The sequence below is a fragment of the Rhinopithecus bieti genome, unplaced genomic scaffold (genome assembly GCF_001698545.2).
Source record: "Rhinopithecus bieti isolate Rb0 unplaced genomic scaffold, ASM169854v2 scaffold_41913, whole genome shotgun sequence".
NCBI classification, from domain to species: domain Eukaryota; kingdom Metazoa; phylum Chordata; class Mammalia; order Primates; family Cercopithecidae; genus Rhinopithecus; species Rhinopithecus bieti.
Window position 1 is genome coordinate 1,144,507 of NW_016818964.1, and position 20,234 is coordinate 1,164,740.

General features: G+C 48.5%; 1 protein-coding gene across 2 annotated transcripts in view; it reads left to right on the forward strand.

Annotated features, from left to right (window-relative positions):
- The window catches only part of RIN3 (Ras and Rab interactor 3), a 185,185-nt gene that overhangs the window by 39,091 nt on the left and 125,860 nt on the right, over positions 1-20,234 (forward strand). For both annotated transcript variants that reach the window (XM_017857929.1, XM_017857930.1), the window contains exon 2: positions 3,322-3,526. In XM_017857929.1, coding sequence (XP_017713418.1) covers positions 3,322-3,526 — 205 coding nt within the window. The remainder of the gene's footprint in view (positions 1-3,321; positions 3,527-20,234) is intronic.

The window sequence follows — 20,234 nt, forward strand, 5'->3', positions numbered from 1 at the left end:
GACCCTTTCCTCTTCTTCTTTGGCGGTATTACCATCTGACATCCTCTAGTCACCCATTTGCCTTGTTTATTGCCCATCTCCTCCCCTAGAATGTAAATACCATGAAGGTTTCGGGGTTGTTTTTCAACTCTTTTGTTCACTGGTCTAACCTGTGCCTGCAACAGCATTTGACATTGGCAGGTCCACAGAAACTAAGCACGGCCCGAGTGAATGAGAGGCCACCCTCTCCTTACTCCCAGAAGCTCTCTGTTTGATCGCAGCTTTGGTTCTGCAGGTTAAAAAAAAAAAAAAAAAAAAAAATGAGGATGAGCCCAGGTCACACCTAGGGCCACCCAGCAAATAGAGGAAGCTTCCTTCTCCCAGTCCCCATTGCACAGATGAGGAAACAGACTTCGAGAGGGAAAGGACTTGGCCAAGTGCTAAGCCATAGTTTGTGGCAAAGAAGAAATGAAGCCAATTGCCCTTGACTCCCTGCTATTGAAAGTCCTAATTGGCCTGAGGGAGGCTGGGGCCCAAGCAGGGATGTTTAAGGATGATTATAGCATCTTTTGGTGCCAGAACACATCTTTGTGTTTCCAAGTGGGGTTGGAGAAGCCTGTAGCCCAGGGGGTTTCTTTTCTTTTCTGGGAAATTCAGACCTCCATCATTTTAACTTTTCCCAGACGAGATGCTGGGACCACACTCAGGGCCTGGGAAGTGGTTATATCAGTATCAGCCAGGCCGCCCTGGCCTTGAGCTCCAAGTGAGACTGTTTGGCCCCAATTCCACAGCCTGTGGACTTCCACAGAGCCGTCCTACCCCGCCCCCACCAGCCCCAGGATTCCTGACATTCCCCGGGACACTCATGTCTTCCTGGTGACCTGGCTCCTTCTTCTATGTAGGCTGCAGGCTGTGGACCAAGAGGAGAAATCCTCAGGCAGCCAGGAGCACACACAACATTCATGAGAGTCAGGGCTCCCCGGAGGATGTGGGAGGGAATTTTCTCCCCAGGTGCAGACAACTGCACACTGACCTTCACACACCCCTCCTCATGACAGGCAATCCCAGTCAGTTCTCTCGAAAACCCACTGCTGAAAATTCACAACACTGCTGCGCCTGTTTAATCCAGCGCTGCGTAACCCCTCCACCACCCTGAAAACCCCCAGGGCCCCCAGAGCCCCGCCCACAGGGGTAGTTCTACTTTCCTGTGCCCTTTTACAGGGCTTACCCTGGCCTCATCCCCCGCCTCCTCCGAGAGTCTCCTTACAGCACATGCCCTGGATGCTTCTGGAACCAATGCCAACCTTGATCCCTGGTACCCCTGGGCAGCATCACAGAGACACAGGGCAAGACGGAAGGCACCACCCACAGCTTCGTGGCTTTCTGAGTACCCTCGTCTGTCTGATTAAGGTTTTCACCCCTGCAGGTCCCTTGAGAGACCCGGTGCCTTAGGTAGAAAGTAGACAGACCGTCCGGACCACCCGACTCAGGGTGTGAGGCTCTGAGATGTTGTTCCTCCTTTTCTGAAATCAAAACCAGCCTGTGTGTGTTGGGATGCGGAAGGCAAACATGAGGGTCTTGGGGAGGGTCTGAGATCTCTTAAACCAGACAGAACCGTAAACAGTAGGCAGAGCCCATTTCCCAGCAAAGCCCTCAGTTTGATTTTGCTGTTTCTTGGGTCTGTGATCCTCCTTCCCCCACTGTGCTGTGTTGACACATCCTCAGGTACTGTTGACTGGGAAGGGGTAAGAAGGAACTTTCTAGAACTGTCCTATATCAGCACCATCCAATGGAAATCTAATGCAAGCCACATATGTCATTCTAAATGTTCTAGCAGCCATATTAAAACAGGCAAGGTAATGTTAATAATGTTTTATTTAACCTGACACATTTAAAATATCTTGCTGGGTGTGATGGTTCATACCTGTAATCTCAGCACGTTGGGAGACCAAGGTGGGTGGGTCACTTGAGGTCAGGAGTTCAAGACCAGTCTAGCCAACATGGTGAAACCCCGTCTCTACTAAAAAAAATACAAAACTTTGCTGGGCGTGGTGGTGCACACCTGTAATTCCAGCTACTTGGGAGGTTGAAGCAGGAGAATCACTTGACCCCAGGAGACAGAGGCTGCAGTAAGCTGAGATCATGCCACTGCATTCTAGCCTGGGCAACAGAGCAAGAATCTGTCTTAAAATAAATTATCTTGACATGTAAACAATAAAAATATTAATGAGCTATTTTACATTCTTTTTGTCTTTGAAATCCTGTGTATATCTTTTGCTTACAGCACTTGTCAATTCAGACAAGCCACTTTTAAGAGCTCAATAATCACTTCTGGCTAGTGGCTACGGCAGCGCAGATCTCGCTATCTTGATCTGGGTGGTAGTTACACAGGTGTAGACATATGTAAAAATGTGGCTAGCTGTACACTCAAGATGTGTGCATTTCACTGTGTGTGTTACTCTTTAAAAGTTTTTAAAAATCCTCTTCAAGGCTCTGCTTAAATGCCGCCCATTTTCCTCAACCCACCCTGGGTTGCAATTAGCTACTTCTGTTGCACTGTGCTTCTGTTAGATTTATACTTGTACTCTAGCTGTGTCCCGCCGTTTCCTCACAGACTGAAGTCTTGGCTCTCACAGACCCAAGAAACAGCAAAATCAAACTGAGGGCTTCGCTGGGAAATGGGCATTGCCTACTGTTGACAGTTCTGTCTGGTTTAAGAGATCCCAGACTTGGCCGGGCACGGTGGCTCAAGCCTGTAATCCCAGCACTTTGGGAGGCCGGGACGGGCGGATCACGAGGTCAGGAGATCGTAGACCATCCTGGCTAACACAGTGAAACCCCGTCTCTACTAAAAAACACAAAAAACTAGCCGGACGAGGTGGCGGGCGCCTGTAGTCCCAGCTACTCCGGAGGCTGAGGCAGGAGAATGGCGTGAACCTGGGAGGTGGAGTTTGCAGTGAGCCGAGATCCACTGCACTCCAGCCTGGGCGACAGAGCGAGACTCTGCCTCAAATAAAAAAAAAAAAAAAAAAAAAGAGATCCCGAGACCCTGACGTTTGCCTACCCCATCCCAGCACACACAGGCTGGTTCTGATTCCAGAAAAGGAGGAACAACGTCTTGGAGCCTCACATCCTGAGTCAGGTGGGCTGAGGTGTGTTTCCTATATAAACGCCCTAAGGTGAAGACCGTGGTTTGTTGATTTTTTTTTTTTTTTAATTCCCCAGAGGGCCACAGACTGCCTAATGCTGAATAAGTAAGCATGGCTGAATGGAATCCCCAGGTGTTGTAAACCCTCTCTGGGTTGGCTGCAGGATGGCTGATCATTTGATTCTGTTTTTCAGTCCCGTTCCAGTTGTTGGCAAAGGAGAGGAAGAGGAAGAGGAAGATGGCATGGGGCTTTGTCTGCCAGCCACCCCGAAGAACTGCCTTCCTCGCCGCCAGGGCATCAGCATCCTGGAGAAGCTCATCAAAACATGCCCGGTGTGGCTGCAGCTGAGTCTGGGCCAGGCAGAGGTGGCCAGGATCCTGCACCGGGTGGTGGCCGGGGTGAGTGGGGCTGTCTCCCATTAGTAAGCACATACACCTGTGAGGAACTCAGGTGTGCTCCACACCTGCCCTGGCTCCCACATGGAAACAGCTGCCACACAGATGGCTACCTGTTTATTTCCCTTTCCTACATTTGTCAGCTTTTTGACCACAATTTTTTCCCAGAACACAGACATGGGGGGCTGGTGAGAGGCCTGGTTTCTGCTTTGGGGAGCAGGTGTTCATGGCTGGAGAGCAGGGAGTGGGTGGCTTGCAGGCTCTCTGGGCATTTGGGCACCTGAGAGGCAGGACTGATGCAGTCAGGAGGACCATGCTGTCCTGCTCTGACTTTGAGAGCTCAGCCAGGCATCCAGGGTCTAGAGAGCGTCAATCAGAACTAGGGTAAAAAAGTGGCTTTATGCTCCCTGTTTTACATATGCAAATAAGGGGCTGTGTGATGGAGTCAAAAGATGTTTTGGAGGTCAGGCTCTGTGAATTGGGCATGCGGCTTAAATTTTCTAAGCCTCACTTTTGTTGCTTTGAAATAGGGGCATTCACACCGCCCCCAAGGCTCTTGTTCATATTGCATGGGAAGACAGATGATGGATGAATGGATGGATGGATGGACAGATGGACGGACAGACAGATGCACAGATAGATGGATAAACGTATGGACGTACAGACAGTTAGACAACATATAAGCAGGTGATAGATGATGAAATATGAGTCAGAGCTCATCATATGTTCCTTTCACCTCCCACACACATTTTCTCCTATACGATGCTTCCTTTTAAAAACAACTTGAATTTGTTTAATTACCAAAGTGATACACATATATGTTCATCATTTAACAAAAACCCAAGCTGGACAGAAATGTAAAAGTAAAGATCTTTTCCACCTACTCTAACCAAACTCACTCCCCAGAAGTTTTTTCTTTTTTTAATTGAGATGAAATTCATATAACATAAAATTAGCCATTTAAAAGTATACAGTTCAGTGACATTTAGTACAGACACAATGTGGTACAACCACCACCTCATCTATTTAGTTCCAAAACATCTCATCATTCAAAACAAAGCTCCAAACTCCCTCCCCCTCCTCCCCTCCTGCAGCCCCATAACCACCAGTCTGCCTCCGAAGTCACATTGCATGCGTTACGTCTGTCCGCACGTTTTCCGTGCGTGTTAATGCCTCTATAGCAGCAAGCATTCACTGAGTACTTGCTTTGCTCCAGGCAGTCTTGCAAGTTCTTCATGTGAATCTGCCCATTTAACCTCACAGCAGCCCTAGGAGGTAGACGTTGCCGCCTTGCCCATTTTATAGATGAGGTAACTGCAGTACAAAGACATTGAATGCCCTCCCCCAGGGGACACAGTGAGTAACTAGCAGAGTGGGAATCTGGACCCAGGCAGTCTGGGTGCCCTGTGCTGTGTTGAGCACACAGTTTTATTTGGCTTAGCTGGACTCATGTCCCCCAGCCACCATGCACTTTTGATGGTCTCTCCCCTGCTGTGGTTGCGGAACTTGTCTGCCTCCCAGGAAGAGTCCAGACGTATAAGTACAGGGCTCAGATGGCAAATGGACTCGTTCGCCTCAGACTAGGTAAAATGCATCAAGTCGCCAGTTGGACCTGAAAATCGGAATTACTAGAACTTATCGGGCCTTCTGCCAAGTCCCAACCTGCCCTTGCCACAGAGGCCCCTGTCACAGGGAGTGGGGACTGTGGTGGCCGGGAAGCACAGCAGTGTCCTGCCAAGACCAGGCGGACCACTGGCCTGGCAAGGACTGGTAGAAAATAAAACCAGGGTCTCCTGGCAGTGGGTGTTCAGCCCCTCTGATCCCCAGCTGCCCTGATAGGTGCTCAGGAATGAGCTTCCCACCCTTGCTGGGAGGATGCGCTCAAAACCAGCCCAAGGGGAAAATTTTTGATGCCAAGGGATGGCCATGTTCTGGATTTTTCTTGGTCATCAAGAAGGGCACGTCCAGGGCAAGTGTGTGGATGGGAATTACCAGACAGTGGGGGGTGGTCCCAAGAGAAGGTGCTGGCTCTCCAGAGCAAGCTGGGTGGGACATAGTCATGACTGCTCTGTCAAAAGATTCAGTCCTCTCTTCAGAAACTTAGCCTGGGCGAGGTGGCTCATGCCTATAATCCCAGCACTTTAGGAGGCCACAGCAGGGGAATTCCTTGAGCCCAGGAGTTCAAGACCAGCCTGGGCAACATGGCGAGACCCCGTCTCTACAAAAAATACAAAAATTAGCCAGGCACAGTGGTGCGAACCTGTAATCCCAGCTACTCGGGAGGCTGAGGTGGGAGAATCACTTGAACCTGGGAGGTGGAAGTTGCAGTGAGCCCAGATCACGCCACTGCACTCCAGCCCAGGTGACAGAGTGAGACTCTGACAAAAAAAAAAAGAAAAAAAAAAAGATTAAAAAGTTTAAAATAAGCACAACTGAAAATCACTGTAGTGGTTCCTTTTGGAGAATGCTTAGTAATTCCAGGCTCTGTGCTTTGCAGATACCATCTTGCAGTCATCCTGTGAGGTCAATTCGGCCATTATACCCATTTTACAGATAATGAAACTGAGGCTAAGAGGAGTGCTTTAGTTTGGGTTTCCCCAGAAGCAGACCCTGAGACAAGGATTTGAGTGCAAGTGGATTATTTGGGTAGTAACCCCAGGAAGCACCAGTAGGGGAACCAAGCCAGGGGAAGGGATTGATGCCAATAAAAGGTACATTGGCATGAGAGTTACCCTTGGGGGCAACTGGAGCTGAATTCTGCTGGGGAACTCTGGGAGCCAATGTGGAACACACATCTCATGGTTATCCCACCCGAGGGGTGACGGAGCTCATATTATTCACCAACTCCTGATAGTCGTGAGCTGTGAGGATGCATCTTCCAGCACTTTCTCTCTTCCTTTTTTTTCTTTTCTTTTCTTTTTTTTTTTTTTTTTTTTTTTTTTTTTTTTTATGAGACAGAGTCTTGCTCTGTTGCCCAGGCTGCAGTGCAGTGGCACAATCTCAGCTCACTGCAACCTCCACCTCCTGGGTTCAAGCGATTCTCCTGCCTCAGCCTCCTGAGTAGCTGAGACTACAGGCATGTGCCACCACACCTGGCTAATTTTGTATTTTTAGTAGAAATAGGGTTTCACCATGTTGGCCAGGCTGGTCTCGAACTCCTGACCTCAGGGGATCCTCCTGCCTCGGCCTCCCAAAGTGCTGGGATTACAGGTGTGAGCCACCATGCCCAGCCCCCTTCTCTCTTCCTGGACTGTAAGATCTGACTCTTGCCAGAAACGGTCCTTGGGTGAAGAGATGCAGAGCTGGCTAGTGGAAGGAGGGCTGGAGTCGACTAAAAAGATAAGGCTCCACAGGGATGGGTGGGACACCAGCCGTACCTACCACTAGAGTGGGCTAACTTTCCCAGAGATCACACAGCTAGTGAGGTACAGGGCTGAGGTTTGAACCGAGGCCTAGCAAGGCTCAAGCCCATCCCTCCAGAAGTGAGTAGCAGGAAAGACATGAAAGTAATTTTCTGAGATCAACCAGTACTGGATGGGTTTGGATATGAGCCACGTTTATAAAGATGGGTAAGATACAATCTTACCACTGTCTTCTCCAAGGGTCTGGTGGGGACTCCATGCACAAATATGAACTGTAAAGGCACCAGGAGGGGATAGCTAAGTGCTTTGTGAAAGGCAGTGCAGCGAGTTACCTGGAGCAGGAAGAGAGCACATCCAGGTGGGGTGATCTGGGCAGACTTCCTGGAGGAGGCAGACACCAAGCTAGGTCATGAAGGACGGATCGGCAGGATGGGAGAGGGGAGCTGACAGAGTCTGCTGGAGAGCAGCGGGTGATGGAACAGCAAGGGCCAAGGCCCAGAGGTGGACGTGAGCCTGGCTGGGGCCCTTGAGGATGATAGAGAGTGGCGGGATTAGAGCCTACTGGAACCCTGGAGAGCAGGACCATGTTGCATTCATCTACCTGTGACACCATTGACTGATTCGGGTCTAGGAGCACAGAGTGAGCCTGGCACTGATTGTTCACTGGAACAAATGAATGAGGACAGCAGGTGTGCAGGTCTACTTCTTCCAAACGGACAAAGCCAGGCTAGGCTGCTCAGGGCCTGTGGCAAGAGGCAAAGGTCATGGGACTTAGTTCATTTTCTAGGTGAGCGCAAGTTAAAGCAAGGCCTTAGGCCTTAATCCCAGCCTCAGTGGTGCAAGAAGCCCGGACACTCCTTCAGCCCCGGCAGGGGGAGGCACTCAGGCAGCTGAAGCCCAGAGAACGCTGCTACAATCCAGGTGCTGAGTATAGAAGCTGTTGAGACCGCAGGTGACTGCACTAAATGAATCAACCATTCCCTTCCCACTGCCGCCCATTCTCCACCTGCTTCTGAGGGCGCAGCAGCTGGGTCAGCCCTGAGAACAGCAGAGTAGAGGAACTGTGCCATCTGTTGCTTTCCCTGCTGTCTGTCTTTACGCCCCACTCCTCCCGTGCACCTCTATATTTTCAAGCATAAGGAAGGCCCTGAGTGCATGTGCTGGTACAAAGATTGGCAACTTTTACCCGTTGCTATATGCATGATCTTACTTGATCCTCAGCAATTTCTATCAGGTAGGCGTTAGTGTTCCCATTTTCAGATGAGGAAACAGAGGCACAGAGAAGTCAGCTCACTTACCTGAAGTCACACAGCTGGTAAAAACAGAGCCTGTGTGGTGTGATCTTCAGCTGGCAAGGCCCTTTGCTGCACAATAGCGCTCCCACGGAACTGGCATCCATGCAATGATGTCATTGTTTCTAAAGATACAGACACTAGGCTGGGCGCGGTGGCTCATGCCTATAATCCCAGCCCTTTGGGAGGCCAAGGCGGGTGGATCACCTGAGGTCAGGAGTTCAAGACCAGCCTGGCCAATATGATGAAACCACGTCTCTACTAAAAATACAAAAAATTAGCCAGGCATGGTGGTGGGTGCCTGTAATCCCAGTTACTCAGGAGGCTGAGGCAGGAGAATCACTTGAACCTGGGAAGGCAGAGGTTGCAGTGAGCCAAGATCGCGCCACTGCACTCCAGCCTGGGCAACAAGAGTAAAACTCTGTCTCAAAAAAAAAAAAAAAGATACAGACACCATAGGTGGTCCCCAGGCTGTGGGAACTCAAAAGGTCTTCAGAGACCACCTAGGTCTACCCCTGCTGGCACCGATGAGACATAGTGCTTCATTGTATCTGGCGCTGGTGCTCAGGAGGCTGGAGATCCAGGCCCTTTGTTCCAAATATCTGTATGACCTTGACCACATCCCTCCCCTTCCCTGCTATCCACCTCCCCTCCCTGCAGCCTGCTTCTCTGATAAGGTTTTGGGAACATATTGGCCCATTTTTTGATTTGTGTGTATCCAGAAGCAAGGCAACCAACAGCCACCTTTATTCTGCATTCAGGCTGATTTTTTAAAAAATTTTATTTTAGAATAGTTTTAGATTTACAGAAAAGTTGCAAAAATGGTACAAGGAGTTCCCATATACTCCACACCAGTTTCCCCCGTTGTTAACATCTAGCATTAGTGTGGTACATTCACCACAATTAAGAAACTGATCTTGATACATTAGTATTAACTAAAGCCCATACTTTATTCAGATTTCCTGAGTTTTGTTTTGTTTTTGAGACAGGTCTTGCTCTGTCACCCAAGCTGGAGTGCAGTGGTGTAATCACGGCTCACTGCAGCCTACCTCCTAGGCTCAAGTGATTCTCCTTCCTCAGCTTCCTGAGTAGCTGGGATTACAAGCACACACTACCATGCCCAGCTAATTTAGTTTTTACTTTTTGTAGACACGAGATCCCCCTATGTTGCCCAGGCTGGTCTTGAACTCCTGGGCTCAAGCAATCCTCCCACCTCGGCCTCCCATACCGCTGGAAATACAGGCGTAAGCCACCATGCCTGGCCATCTTTTACCTAACATCTTTTCTCTGCTCCTGGATCACATCCCGTGTTACATTTAGTCATCTTATCTCCTTAGGCTTCTCTCGGCTGTGACATTTGCTCAGACTTCCTTTGTTTTTGATGACGTTGGCAGTTATGAGGAACAGTGATGAGGTATTTTGTAGAATGTTCCTCGACCAGGACTTGTCTGATGGTTAGACTGGGGTTAGGGATTTGGGGAAGACCACAGTGGTAAAATATTCTAATCACATCATATGAAGGCAACAGACTCTCGGAATGACTTACCACTGGTGAAGTTGACCTTGATCAACTGCTGAGGTTGTGTTCACAGGGTTTCTGCACTTCAAAGTGACTCTTTCCCCCACTGCCTCTCTAGACTGTACTTTTTGGAAGGCAGTTGGCGTGCTCAGCCTGCCTTTAAGGAATGGGAAATTATACTCCACCTCCTTGATTTGGTATCTAATATACTATTTGGAATTTGTCTGTGCGAGAGATTTGCCTCTTCTCTCCCATCTATTTATTAAGCCATTTACTTATACCATTGTGGAATCAGGGGTACTTTTATACTTTGGACTATAATCCAATATTACTTTAATTATTTTGTTGTTCAAAGTGTTCCAACTTTGGCGCCTGGGAGTCTTTCGGTTGGCTCCTGTATGCCTTTGACACACCACCCTCACTGTGCATGTGGGTGTGTGTTTTGTTTTTTGGAACATGTCGTTATTTCCTGGCAATACAAGACACTCCACGCTCATCTTATATATTTCCTGCCCCAGTCCTAGAATCAGCCATTTCTCCAAGAAGCTCTCGTTCCTTTTATAGAGAATGATATTAGGAACCAAGATCTGGGCACCATGGGTGTTTGTTGCTACTGGAGAGTCAGTTGCTTCTAGGCCAAGGTGGATTTCAATAAAAGAAACCTCTTTTAAGGTTGCTTTTGGTGGTGAAGGAGGTGAAGGGTTGGCTTAAAAGTTGTAGTAACCTGAGTTGTGGTTACTATGGACCAGCCATCTCGGTGGTTCAAAGCACCCTCCCTAGGTGTGAACCCAAGGAGTACCAATTCTGTTCAGTATTAGTTTGGTAAAGACCTTCAGTGAGCCAGGTGCAGTGGCTCATGCCTGTAATCCCAGCACTTTGGGAGGCCGAGGCGGGTGGATCACCTGAGGTCAGGAGTTCAAGACTAGCCTGGCCAACATGGTGAAACCCCATCTCTGCTTAAAATAGAAAAAAATAGCCAGGAGTGGTGGCAGGCATCTGTAATCCCAGCTACTTGGGAGGCTGAGGCAGAAGAATCACTTGAACCCGGGAGGTTGCACTGAGAAAAGATCGCACCACTACACTCCAGCCCGGGCAACAAGAGCAAAACTCTGTCTAAGAAAAAAAAAAAAAAAAAAACCTTCAGTGAAGCGCCTCTGTTGTGAGACCAGGGGAAAAGGCATAACCATCAATTATTGCAGGATTACTTTGGACTAAGCACCATCTCTCATTTTTCCAACAACCCTGCAAAACAGGGGTGTAATCTCTATTCTGTAAGTGAGGAAACTCAGCTCTGAGAAGGTAAGAAGGCTGCCTGAGTCATATGGCTACCAAGTTGTGGAACTTGATTTAAACCCACAACTGACTGTCTCTAAAAGCTTTATAAAAAACAGTGTCTTGGCCTCACCCCCAGAAATGCTTCTCTCTTTGTTTTGGAGTGAGCCTCAGCCATTGGCATGTTTTAAAAGCTTTCTGGGTAATTCTGCCGTGTAGCCAGAGTTGAGAATTGCTGCTCTGTGCTACGCTAATGGGAAAGGTGGGCCTCAGTTTCCCCATATGTAAAATAAAGATATTGGGCAATATGTACCTTTATTCCATTTCCAGTCCTTAGTGGTTCTGACGATTTGTGGCTTGACTTTCTTACAGATCTGTGTACACACACACACACACACACATACACACACACCTACACCCCTAAGCTCTGTCAGAGTAAGGACTGAGGATATGAGGACCTTTGTCCAGGATGGGCCCCAGCCACTGGACTGCCAGCCTCCACAGGCACAACCCCTGTGGATGCAGCCTCTAAGAAAAGCCAGCCACTGGCCGGGCGCGGTGGCTCAAGCCTGTAATCCCAGCACTTTGGGAGGCCGAGACGGGCGGATCACGAGGTCAGGAGATCGAGACCATCCTGGCTAATACGGTGAAACCCCGTCTCTACTAAAAAATACAAAAAAACTAGCCGGGCGAGGTGGCGGGTGCCTGTAGTCCCAGCTACTTGGGAGGCTGAGGCAGGAGAATGGTTAAACCCGGGGGGCTGAGGTTGCAGTGAGCTGAGATCCGTCCATTGCACTCTAGCCTGGGCGACAGAGCGAGACTCCGTCTCAAAAAAAAAAAAAAAAAAGCCAGCCACTTCTGTTTCTGCCCTAATGGGCATGATTGGAAATTTTCCCCAAGCAGCTGGAAAATAATCCTAAAATAACAAAAGTGGAAAAGCAGATAGCTCTGAATTGTCCAGGCCAAAAATGAATAGTAAAAACAAAACCCCTTATGGTGCATTTAGCTTTGGATTTTTATGTATTTTTTTGGAGAGGAAGAGGGGAATGTGGTGGCTGCATAATTCTCTCCCTAAGCATATTCTGTCCCAGCTGTTAGTGAAATAAGTTGGTCTTTCCAAAACTCACCCTGGCTGAAGATAGACAGGAAGAGGGTCTGAAGACTGGCGGTACTATTTCCTGGATTGCATTAATTTACCATGAAACTCACCCTCTTGCAAGACTCTTAGGGACTGGGAAAGAACCCCAGGGCACTGATGCTAGAAGAGTATCTTCTAGAAGAAAGGAGTCCTGGAATTGTTCAGCCTACCTCCCTTGTTATGGACTGGAAAAAGCCAGCTCAGAAAGGGGAAGTGACTTGCTCAAGGACACAGAGAAAACCAATGTCAGAACTAGGAAGGACACAAGTGTCTGACACTGCCCGCTGTTGTTTTGGCAGGGGTTGCGTGGGGGAATGCTAACTCTTCAAAGAAAATTGGACTCTCACAGTGGCAAGAGCCCAGCAGTTTGTACAATTGATGGAAAAGGATTTTTCTGTTTTCTGAGGATCCCTAATGCAATGCAGTGAGGGATGAAAAATGGAGGAAACACACACACACACACACACACACACACACACACACACACACACACACACACGAAGGAACAGCTGACTCAGCAAGGTGTCAGACCAGGCTTGTTCCCAGAGAGGAGAGAGGTTGAGTAAGGACACTGGGCCTAGCAAGTTTTGTTAGTGGCTAATCAGGGAAGGCTTTCAGGAGCAGTGGCAGATGGAGGGTATTACCATGGGCATGAATGTGAACTGCTCTGTTTGTAGGAACCCCGGGCAGCCCCCGTGAGTGTCCTGGAGGTGGACAAAGGTGGCCCTCGCACCAGCACTTGCCTTCCTGTGTTCCCTCACTGCTCCACTTGGCTCATCTGCTCTGCCTGGCTCTTCTTCCCATCGAGGTTGAGCCCTGAAGTCTAGAGCTGCCCATCAGGATGCCTTTCCCTGTCCAGGGCGCCCCATGTCCTGCCCTGTTATCCTTTGGATTCATGGAGCCATCCATGAACACTGACGTCAGGAATGCTAGGGGCTTTGCGACGTTCATTCTCAGGGTCAGAAGGCAGGTAGAGGGGGTCTGGGGGAGGAAGTGTTACCAGAAAGGGGTCCCAAGCCGGACCCTAAGAAAGGGTTCTTGGACCTCAGGCAAGAAAGAATCAGGGGCAAGTCCACAGCGTAAAGTGAAAGCAAGTTTATTAGGAAAGTAAGGGGATAAAGAATAGCTACTCCGGCCGGGCGCGGTGGCTCACGCCTGTAATCCCAGCACTTTAGGAGGCCGAGGCAGGCGGATCACAAGGTCAGGAGATCGAGACCACGGTGAAACCCCATCTCTACTAAAATACAAAAAATTAGCCGGGCGCGGTGGCGGGCGCCTGTAGTCCCAGCTACTAGGGAGGCTGAGGCAGGAGAATGGCGTGAACCCAGGAGGCAGAGCTTGCAGTGAGCCGAGATCGCGCCACTGCACTCCAGCCTGGTGGACAGAGTGAGACTCCGTCTCAAAAGAAAAAAAAAAAAAAAAAAGAATAGCTACTCCATGGGCAGAGCAGCAGCACGGGCTGCTCGAATGAATATGCTTAGAGTTATTTATTGATCAAACAAGGGGTGGATTATTCATGAGTTTTCTGGGAAAAGGGTAGGCATTTCCTGGAACTAAGGGTTTCCCCCCTTTTTAGACTATATAGGGTAACTTCTGGACTGCCATGGCATTTGTAAACGGTCTTAGTGCTGGTGGGAGTGTCTTTTAGCTTGCTAATGCATTATAATTAACACATCATGAGCAGCGAGAATGACCAGAGGCCACTTTCATTGCCATCTTGGTTTTGATGGGTTTGGGCCAGCTTCTTTACCACATCTTGTTTTATTGTGACCTGTGACTAAGAATGCCTAACCTCCTGGGAATGCAGCCCAGCCAGTCTCAGCTGCCCCAGCCCCTATTCAAGATGGCGCTTCTCTTGAGCTGTAAGAAAGGTGCTCTGGAGCTATAAGAAAATCAAGATGGATCACCTCTGACAGAAGTACCACATATTGACTGCTTACTATGCAGCAGGCACTCTGCTGATACCACCTGTGCAGCCTTTTCAACAATCCTTTGAGGCACTGGGTTGATGGTGAATGCTTTCAACTTCAAGTGACAGCAAGCCCAGCTATGGTAGCTTCAGCCATAAGGATGCTATTGTTTATGTAGTGGGAAGAAGTCTGGAGGTTGGAGTCCAGGGCTAGTTTAGCAGCTCTTTGATGCCTTCAGTTCCCACTGTGTTCCCTCACTGCTCTGCCTGGACTTCTCTCTACCCTTCTATTCCTCTGTCTTCAAGGTGCTGGCTTTTGGTCCTCAGGTTTCTCACCTCATGGTTGCAGAATGGCAGCTGCAGCTCCAGACACCTCACCCATTCAAAGGCAGGAGGTCACAGGCAAATGGCTTTCTCCTCCTAGGCTCTGCATTATTGTTAGGGAACACGTGTTGTTCCAAATGCTTTATTGGTCACCCGTGATGTGACGATGTGACGAAGGCTAGGAAAGGGGGTGAATGGCCAAGGAGAGCAGTATGGTCAAGATTGGCTCTGACCAAATGTGATACATCTCCTGAGTCAGGGCACTTTGCCACCGGAACCGGAATCAGGGTTTGTTAGCAAGGAAGGGGAGAGGGGACTGGTTCTTGGGGAGCTAACTCAGTAAGTGTCACAGGCAGGGACTATTATGACCCCATTTCACAGAAAAAGAAGCCACCCAGAGAGTTCACATAGCTCCAAGTGGCTAACTAAGGACTAAACTTGGAAAGTTTGGCTCCAGAGCATGCGGGCAGAAGGTCTTACATGAAAGGGTTCAAGGTCCAACACTCCGGACCTGCCGCTTGAATGCCCATCCCCTTTCCCGTCTCCTTACCAACCTGTACCTCACACAATTTTCTCATCTGCATAGAGGGTGTGATATTCAGAGCCTCAGGGAAGGAGCTGTTGCAGGTATCTAAAATCCCTAGCCTGGTGCCTGGCATGGAGTACATGCTTATTTAACACCAGTGGGTTGGTTGGGCTGGAGGTTATGTATTGTAGTGGTCATAAATGTGGCCTGGAGGTCACGTGTCTTACATTCTTGTTCTGGCTTTGACACTCACAAGTGGTGTGACCTCAGGAGATCATTTTACTTCTCTGGGTTTCTTTGGCTGTAGAGTGAGGGGCTGGACCACATCACTGGCTTTGAAAGTTTCCCACTGAGCTGTGTGTATTCATCAGCAATGCCTGATGGAAGAGAGTAGGGGGATATCCAAAGGTGGAGGCCCCATGTCCATATACCTCATGGCTATATCATTACCTACTTTACATAACAAACCAACCCAACATTCAGTGACTTACAACAGTCACTATTTTATATTTGCTCACAATTCTATGGGTTCAGCTGAGCAGTTCTTCTGCTGGTCTTTTCTGGGGTCAGTCATGCAGCTGCAATCATCTGGCAACTTGACCAGAGGAGGATGGTCTATGATGGCCTCACTCATGTGCCTTGTGGTGGGTGCTGGCTGTTGGCTGGGCCATACAACTCCAGCTGGCTAGTTCAGGCTTCTTTACATGACAGCATAGTCCAAAGGGTGACATGGAAGCTGCATGCCTCTTGAAGCCCAAGCTCAGAACTCCACAGTGTCTCTTCTGCTGCATTTTTTTGGTCAATGCCAGTCCCAAGGCCATGCTGTTTTCACCAAGAGGTGAAAATAGACTCCATCTCTTGATAGGGGGAGCAGCAAAGACTTTGTGGCTCTTTTTAATCTACTGTGGAGGTGAATGCTGTTTGAGTCCTTTTTCCTGTCTCTTTGGTCCAGCTGCAAGCATAGAATAATCCTATTAATGGTTGTCATTTATTTGTCTAATGATATTAGGCACTTAAAATCATAGCATGTGATTTGGATCAGTAAATGAGAGCAATCTATAATAATAATTAATATTATAATTAAGATTATAAGTTATTAAGTACATTTTCTGTGCCAGGCATTTTATATACATGATTAGCAATTCTCACAGCAACCCTGAATGATGTATCTTACTGTCCTCATGTTCAAATGAGGACACTGAGACCCCAAGAAGTAAAAGTAACTTGCCCACAGCTGGTGAGGGGCAGAGGTAGTATTTGTGTTTCACTGTGTCTCTAAACAGCTGGCTGCAGGGGGCAGAAAGGGGGGTGGGCTTTGAGACTTTTCACATAGAAACCCCAAAGGTGTTGGAGAAAGGGCTCTGGGTGGTCCTTCAGCTCTCCACCCCACCATGTACTCACCTGTAACAGCCATCATGGGCAACATCCTGTTGAAGTATGACCTGGGGACACCCGATCAGGGAGTGGGCAGGGGGGCGATGTGGATAGAAATAACTCATGAAGATGGCTGCTGGATGTGGATATAAATAACTCATGAAGATGGCTGCTGCCTGACACTGACTTGGGCCAGACTCTGCCAGGTTTAAGCTGAGATAATTCACCATAATATAATCTAAAATGTTCTTCAGGTGTCATTGCAGCACAGTGATGCTGTTTTTGAGGTGCTGCCTGTGAATACCTTTTAGAAGGGTCTCCATGACTAGCTCAGCAGCTAAACCTCCCCAGAGAGGAACAGAACAGACCCTCTTATTCCAGTTGGCCAGAGCAGACCACTGACCTGGGCTCTTGCCCACAGCAGGTACCTGTCAGTGTCACCCTCACCCATGACCACCTGGGCAGGAAACATCAGAGGACTCCTGGAGCCACGCCAAACTCAGAGTCCCTCCCTGCCCCCTCTCCATTGTGAACTCACAGCCTCCAGCCTCCTCCGCCCCCCAGGCCAGCGCCTTATCATGGTTTTCAGTCAGAAGACAAGAGCCACACGAGAGCCCTGTGACCATGCTGAAAGGGTGGGTGATGGGTTCAGAACTGGGGAGCTGGCAGAGTCCAACCTCGGGGACTTTCCAGCCCTGTCGACACGCTGTGTAGATAACACAGCCCAACAGCGAGAGGGGAGCGAGATGCTTCACCATGTGGTGGGGATGCCTGACCCTAGTCCTGCTCTAGCAGTTGCCACCTGTGTGGCTCTGGGGAGGACTGAGTGATACCAGTCCTGGCACCTGTAAGGCGCCTGGCCCAGTGTGCACACACTAGCCGCACTTTTAACTTCTGCCTCCGTGCTATGGACTTGAACCACTCTCTTAGTTTATAATCTTGCATTCGCCTCCTCTTGCCCTGGATCTGTAAGTTTCATCTCTTCTGAGGTCAGGCAATCCCTTCTGATTCTTTTTCACAGTAAACACACATGGTGGACAGACTCCCAGGTCTAGGTGGAGCCTGAGACCAGGAGACAGAAGCACAAAACCAGCTGCAGGTGGGGTGAGTGGAGCATGGTCCTCAGTGAGCGTCCTGTTGGATGCTTTCCTCTGCAACTTTTCCATACATCTTCTAACCAGAGAGGCAGGGCCTTGGTTTCATTTTTTGTTTCTGCTAGGTGGTGGCAGGTGTTGCCACCCCCATTTATGGACAAGAACACAGAGGCTCAGAGAAACCATACGATCACCCAGGGTCCCAGGGCTGGTAACTGGCTGCTCAGGGCTGTCTGAGAGCCCAGAAAGAAATACAGTTTGTGGGCCTGTTCCCAGCTGGAGGAGCTCCCTCTGAGAGCTCCTGCCTTTTTTTTTTTTCTTTCTCTCTTGGAATGTGAGGATGAAGAACAGGGTCCATGTCTGAACAAAGTGAGAAAACCTAGAAATAGCTATGGGCTGGGTGTGAAAGAGCCGATTCAATGCAGAGCAGCATCGAAGGACAGCCTCGTTGGAGCCAGCACCCAGGATTTGTCATGCCAGTCACCCTAGGGAGAGATGAGTGGGGACTAAGTGTGTCAAAATAGTTAGGAGAGAAAGTAACGATCAGTAGAGTAAAAATATATATGTTGTACTGTGATCCTGGCCCGTGTAGACCTGTACCCTGCAACAAGAAGTCTACCCTTATTATAGGCAAGGGTCTTCTATTTTATTTTCTTCTGTTTCATTCTGGAAAAAGAAATTTTGGGTGGCATTCGCACTAATGGGTCATGACCTGCAGTTTGAAAACCACTGCCCTTCCTTCCTGTGCCATCCCTGATACCTAAAGGTGGGGCAGCCCTGCCGTGTGCCTGTGCTTCTAACCAGTGACCTGGGTGTGTGTCCCCTACACGTGCACCACAAAGAGCACTTTCCCAGTACAGACAGAAATCTACAGTTTGGTTGCAATTTAGGAGGGCTCCAGCCTCAGCTCCCACCCTGACTCGGGGTCAGGGGTCAAAGTTTGCCTTCCCAGGGGCACCACTGGCTCCTGCTCTGCCTTTCTTTCCATGTCCTACTCAGCAGGGAGGCCCTGAGGGCACCCCAGAGTTCCCTCATAGTAGATACACACACACACACACACTCACACACACTGTCCACCTTAACTAATGACATTCAGGCCAGGCACAGTGGCTCATGCCTGTAATCCCAGCACTTTGGGAGGCCAAGGTGGGCGGATCACTTGAAATCAGGAGTTGGAGACCAGCCTGGCCAACATGATGAAGCCCCATCTCCACAAAAATACAAAAATTAGCCAGGCATGGTAGTGCGCACCTATAATCCCAGCTAGTTGGAAAGCTAAGGCAGGAGAATCACTTGAACTCTGGTGGCAGAGGTTGCAGTGAGCTGAGATCATGCCATTGTGCTCCAGTCTCAGCGACAAAGTGAGACTCTGTCTCAAAAAAAAAAAAAAAAAAAAGTGACATTCAGAAAATGTGATTAATTATGGAGTTTATTCTAGCACAAAACTCGAGGGTAGCCACCCAGGAGACACTGACTCCAAATGAACAAGGCCAGCATTGAAGGTGAAGTTAAGGTTTTATACAGATAGAGACAGATAAGTTTTAGCAGAATGACGTTTTCCATAGAAGACCACTGCATGCCCCAGTGATTTCATTGGTTACAGATTGCTACATCCTAGGAAGATTACTTTATTACTCCTGTTAAATTAAGTTTAGCCTAATGCTGCCTCCTTACATATTTTAAGTTCTGCTTGAAGGTTTTTCTGGACATAGTGAACTGTAACCTAACTGCAGGTGTAAACAGATGTAAATTACTCTTGTGACAATCACTGAGTCTTGGCCAGTCAAAGGTGGCCAACTGGTCAAACAGTGTTCAAATAAGGCAAATGCCGAGCTGTAACCAATCCAACTGTTTCTGTACCTCACTTCCAGTTTTTGTCCATTACTTTCCTTTTACTGTCCATAAATCTTCCACTGCGTGGCTGCTATGCTGGAGTCTCTCTGAACCTATTCTGGTTCAGGAGTTGCCTGATTTGTGAATCGTTCTTTGCTCAATTAAATTCTGTGAAATTTAATTGGTCTAAGGTTTTTATTTTAATACTCCATAAGAAGGGGAGTGTTCTGAGGGGTCTTATCTCCGCTGCTGTTTGGTCTTCAATATTTACAGGAAATCAGCTGCAGAAGTTGCAGTTGCATGCAGCGTGACTCAGGCTACAAAGTCACATTCCTCTCAAGGCTCTAAAGAATTGGAATTTCCAACAGCTTTAAGTCCCAATTATTATTATTTTTTTTGTTTTTTTTTTTTGTTTTTTTCTCTGTTACCTTTTTTTTTCTTTTCTTTTTTTTTTTTTTTATTATACTTTAAGTTCTAGGGTACATGTGCATAACGTGCAGGTTTGTTACATATGTATATTTGTGCCATGTTGGTGTGCTGCACCCATCAACTTGTCAGCAAAGTCCCAATTATTTTAAGTTTGAATTTAATTTCACAGCACTCACCTACACTCACACACATACACTCACTCACAATTGTCTGACACCAGCTGGGTGTCCAACAATTTGGACACTACCCAGAGTTAGTGCAGACTCCAGGGGCGGCTCCTCCTTCCGACACCTGCCACAAGTGGGCTTCCCAGGCTACCTACACTTCTGTCCAATTTGGCTTCAAATTCAGGAGTTCCCATGATCCCCATTCAGGTTTGATAATCCGATAGGACAACTCAAAGACTCACAAAGTGTTATACTTCCAATTACAGTTTTGTATAAAGGATACAGCACAGGAACCACCAAATGGAAAAGGCACATGGGGTGAGGTCTGGGCGGGGCAGCCACAGAGTCCCCATCACCTCTCCTCCTATTCGCAGGGGGAGTCCAGACAGGTCTGCAGCATCCTCAGTTCTTGCCTCCTCAGAAGAAAGAATTTGACAAAGTGGGCGTAAGGCAGAGTGAGAGATGGAGGCAA